The 5,021-nt window shown below is 35.0% G+C and overlaps 1 protein-coding gene across 1 annotated transcript in view; it reads right to left on the reverse strand.

Annotated features, from left to right (window-relative positions):
- LOC106688677 (probable Rho GTPase-activating protein CG5521) overlaps positions 1-5,021 on the reverse strand; it is a gene marked incomplete at its 5' end in the record, with an annotated part of 237,137 nt that overhangs the window by 134,679 nt on the left and 97,437 nt on the right. The window contains 1 exon segment of the mRNA XM_067052337.1: positions 1,278-1,406. Coding sequence (XP_066908438.1) covers positions 1,278-1,406 — 129 coding nt within the window.

Below are 5,021 nucleotides of genomic sequence, written 5' to 3' on the forward strand. Positions count from 1 at the left end.
TGCGTGTGTGCGTGCGTGCGTGCGTGCGTGCGTGTGTGCGTGCGTGCGTGCGTACAGATATACTTATATATGTATAGGAAGATGGTCAGGGTTGCGGTCAAAGGAGAAACAAAAATAGTTTACAACTATTTATTTTCCAACGTTTCGCCCCACTTTGTACAATACATTGTATCATTTTGTATCTTTTTAGCCCTGATGAAGCCCTACAAAGTGGGGCGAAACGTCGGAAAATAATTAGTTGTAAACTATTTTTGTTTCTCCTTTGACCGCAACCCTGACCATCTTCCTATACATCAATTTTTACGGTCAACTATATATACATATATACTTATATATGATTTATGTAATTTAAATAAAATAAGTTTATTTTTAATTTATTTAATATATTTTTGAATATATAGTAAGGGGAAGTATTGCAATCTTGTAAAATTTTGAACTCGAACTTTCAACAGAATTACATATTTTGAGGTTTCCTAAGTCTAAATAACAAGTCTTACAATGGTCTGTTTGTGAGGATTTCTTATTAATTTTTTATTTCTTTATGAGTGAACATAGAAATCTTCATATTCATTCGGAATCATACCACAAACCAACATCAGTATCATCCTGGAAGTCTGGTAAGTCAAAAGAAATAGATTCGCAAATATATTTACATTTGTAGTAGTGTATATGAATATAATCATATTTGCATTGATATTCAGGATGTTATCTAGTATATATAATATTGTATCTTGTATATTACATTGATATTGATATTAAATTGATATTTGAATTGAAATATACTGGTTGCCCTGAGTGAATCATTTGTCAGTCACCAAATGGTAATATTAAGTGGAAATAAGTAATGTAAGTATTTATTAATGAAAGATATCTTATCTGAGTACCCTTACATTCTGGAAAAGCCTGTTAACCCACCAAAACTACCTCCCTACACCTACCCAGGGTACAGGAAAAATAATGGATATGACATAAACGATTTAAATTTACTATGTGGTTCAAATATGAAAAATGAACAAAATTTAATATGGCATAACTTTAATAAATAAATCTAAATGTTTCTTAAGAAAGATAAAGAATAGCTAAAAAAATAGAAAAAACGATATTTACAAACATGCAAATGAAATTAATTTCAATATTTATATGAATTTCAAGATATAATTACATACTTTCTTTTTGAATCAATAAATTCATAAAATTACAAGATAAAAAGTAATTGTAAATATCAATTGAATAATTTTGGAGCTTCTTTCCAGCAGGTAACAGAAAATTTTAAGTACCTCTATCAACATCTGATTTTTTTAGTTGCTCTTGGGTAATTTTACGTCTTCTATAAATGAGATTAGTTTCACTGGCACTTCTTCGTAATACTGAGTAACCATTATACTTTTCAACCCTGACATTAATATCTAAAACAAAATAATAACATTGCAATTAATAATTATGAATACTTCATAAAATATCACAAATTAGTAAATCTAAGATATATATCTAAGTATAAATATCTATACCTACATACACAAAATTTTATCAATCATGGTATGGTATGCTACATGACACTGGCAGCCATTATGACAGCCTCAGGAATATTTTATATTTTCTTACCTATGGGCTCAAGTAACTTTAATACTTCCCTATGAACACACCAAATCTCTTAGGGTCTGAAATTATTGTTATAATAAGGTAATTCTTTTGATAAATTATATGAAAATATTAACTCTTCATTTTAATTTATTGTTTTCCTTTTTTGTTTCAGAAAAAAAAATTTAACCTTAAAACTGATATCGAAGAAGTATAATAATGAAATATAAATATTCTATTGTTTTTGAGCTAAGATGTGCATAGAACTACATAAAACTGTTATATGTTCTTAATATCTTGGTTTCCATGGTACTTTTCCTGAGACTTGCCTAGTCAAGACAATGATATACTATAAATTTCATTATAGCTATACAAATGAGAAAATAACTCGTTGACATCCTAGACAATAATGCAAACTATGAGATTAGCTTGTAGTTGGTGTCCTAGGGAATACAACCAACTACAAGACAATTTGTATTATACAGTCATTACATTAAAATACATTATTTGAATAACAGAATTTAAATTCTGTTATTCAAATAATGTATTTTAATGTAAGTTACTTACATTAAAATACATTATTTTATAAAAATTGAAATTGTTTCGTTTATAATCTATTTTAATTAAAAATTATTTGATTGATTTCACTGTTAATTACAACCATGGTCATTATTTATTCTTTGTTTCAATAAAAACAAGTTTACTTACACTTGCAAAATTACTTTAGTTCAAATTTAAAATCATTTAATATTTTTTCAAAGTGGCCCTCACCATTTAACTTCCACTTAGAATATGTATATTTAGATTAAGAACTGGTGAGAAACTGACTATTTCCGTTGATTTAAACACAACAAAAAGCTTAATGCAGCTAATTATATAATTATGATTAAAAGTCGTTTTCAACTACTACACAACTATATAACAATTTTTTGTTAAATAACAAGTATTAGATATTCTTTGAGTTTTTACAAACTTAGTTTACTTTTTACATATAAAATACTAAGTTTTATAAGATCTGGTAACTAACATATATTATGAAACAAATGCTATTTCATAATGTACATTCTATCCAGCTTTTTACACCAGGTCGATGTTCCACTGGCCTTGAGAATTTTATCTTTCAAATTTTACAATTTTATGATCCAAAATATTCAAATAACATAACATTGATCAAATAAATGATATTTACACATAGAATGCTTTAAAATGCACATTAATACTTACAATAAACATGTATATCAAAAGAATTATGTATACATCACAAATAATTTGTCGGGTTTGTCTGGTCTTAGGCGATTTCTCCAGCCTGATATCTCTTTACAGAAGGCCCACGACAAGGCGTATTCACTAATAGGTTAGAAAGAAAGGCCGTGCCAGGGGATGAGCCCTGGGCACTGACTAGGTAGAGGAGGTCTAGGTGAAAGAGTCTGAGGCAGAGTAACAGTTCTAGTTGCCGAGATGAAGCGGACGGACTAGAACTGTCATGATAGGAGCCAGCTTACTAGTTGCCGAGATGAAGCGGTTATCACTGAGAATTCACTCTTTTAACTCTACTTGAGATAGTTCCGTAGAATCTTTTTGCTCAATCTCTTTTTATTTTATAATTAACATTCTTACATATTACATATTAACATATATACATTTATACAATAGATCGTATTTTTATAATAATAAACTTATATACAATTATACAGCTGCTTAGACGCTTGTAGTGCTGGCCCCTGGCGGGTTATAGCAGCACTTCGTGCTCGCTGACTGTTACAGGACTCCCCCCCTTAATGACGGAGTCATAGGAACTCAGATGAGGAATATTTTACCGCCTCAGAGAAGCGGACTGTTGGCTTTACGGATCGGCCTGATCTCGTCCGATAGTGTTCCTCTTCTTTCTTCTCTGTGGACTGCGATGATTTTTTTAAAATTGACCTTGGTCTAACTTCCGTGTTGTCCTCGCTGGGCATATATGCTGGCTTCAGGCGATCTACTGAAATATTTGCCTTTCGCTCTGGGAGCTGGATCAGATAATATTTATCCTTTTTTTCCAGTACCTTGTGTGGCCCTGAGTATGGTGGTGTTAGCGGTCCCCTTACATGATCTTCCCTCACGAATACGTGCGTGCACTTCTCTAGTTCCTCATGGACAAAGATCTTCCTCGGCGATTCCCTTGACTGGGCTGGTCGCAGTTTGGAGATGTTGTCTTTTAATTCTTGAAGTGCCGCATGAGGTTCATATGTCTTCTTGTTCTCTTCAAGAAATTCTCCTGGGAGACATATAGGGCATCCATAGAGCGCCTCAGCTATGCTAGACGAAGTGTCGTCGCGTAGGCTAGCTCGTAGTCCCAATAGTACCGTTGATAGAGTATACTGGGATTTCTTCTTCTGAAATATTCCCTGTTGTTTTCTGGCCTGTAAGCTGATTGATCAACCTCCTGTTTCTCAGGTCTACTGTGAGTTGATGCCAATAAAGGAAATCCGCACCTAAGATCGCTTTGCCTACGTCTGCTAGTATGAAGGTCCAGCGAAGGGGTTTCTTAAAACCTAGGTCCACATCTCTGGTTGCTTCGCCATAAGTGGCTATCGAGGAATTGTTAGCCGCTACCAGTGTGAAGTCTGATGGGTTCCTGCGCCGTCCCTTAGGAACTGGTAGCAGTGAAATTGAAGCTCCTGTGTCTATCAGGAAAGGCTGGCCTGTTATTCGGTCTTTGACGAAGAGGCGGCGGTGTGGGTGCGGGGTGAAAGTTTTCGCCACAACTTTCACTGGTCGGAGTTTAAATTTTGTTCAGGGCTCTTCGCTTCCCATTTACAAGGTTTCCTGCACTTAAAAGACTTTTCTTGAAAGCGTCGATGGTAGTACCAAATACCGCTTGGATGGGATTTGGATCTTGAGCGTGCGCCATTCCGTCCTCGGCTTAGGCTTCGTCCGCACTCTCTTGATCCTAAGATACCTAGTATTCTGTCTATGTCCTACCGGAGATCCCTTAGGTCATCTGTATATTCACGCGATGGCTTATCCACTGTCTGTCTCGAAGTGGCTGGTCGAGTGATGGTGTAGGCTTCAGTTGGCGCTGATACTTCATGGATTTTGTCTGCTATAGCAGCTAGTTTCTCCACATCTGTGTGTTCTGTGGCGGCCAATATTGGTTGGAACCTAGTGGGTAGGTTTTTCAGCCATAATGTTCTGATGAACTCTGTGTTCACGCAATCTCCAGCTAGTAGCTGCATCCTTCGAAGTAACTGTGACGGGGTTCGGTCTCCTAGCGGAATGTCTTCTAAAAGTTTCTTTATCCTCAGGTTTTCTGATTCTCCGTAGGTCTGTATTAGCCTGGCCTTCAAATTTTCATAGGACTGGTTGAGAGGATCCGTAATGAGGTCTTGCACGTGTATTAATATGTCCTGATCTATATTCGGGATCAGAAGTTGGAATTTTATGGTGCTCGATGTGACCTT

Source organism: Halyomorpha halys, unplaced genomic scaffold (assembly GCF_000696795.3).
Source record: "Halyomorpha halys isolate HHAL.00 unplaced genomic scaffold, Hhal_1.1 Scaffold1175.1, whole genome shotgun sequence".
NCBI classification, from domain to species: domain Eukaryota; kingdom Metazoa; phylum Arthropoda; class Insecta; order Hemiptera; family Pentatomidae; genus Halyomorpha; species Halyomorpha halys.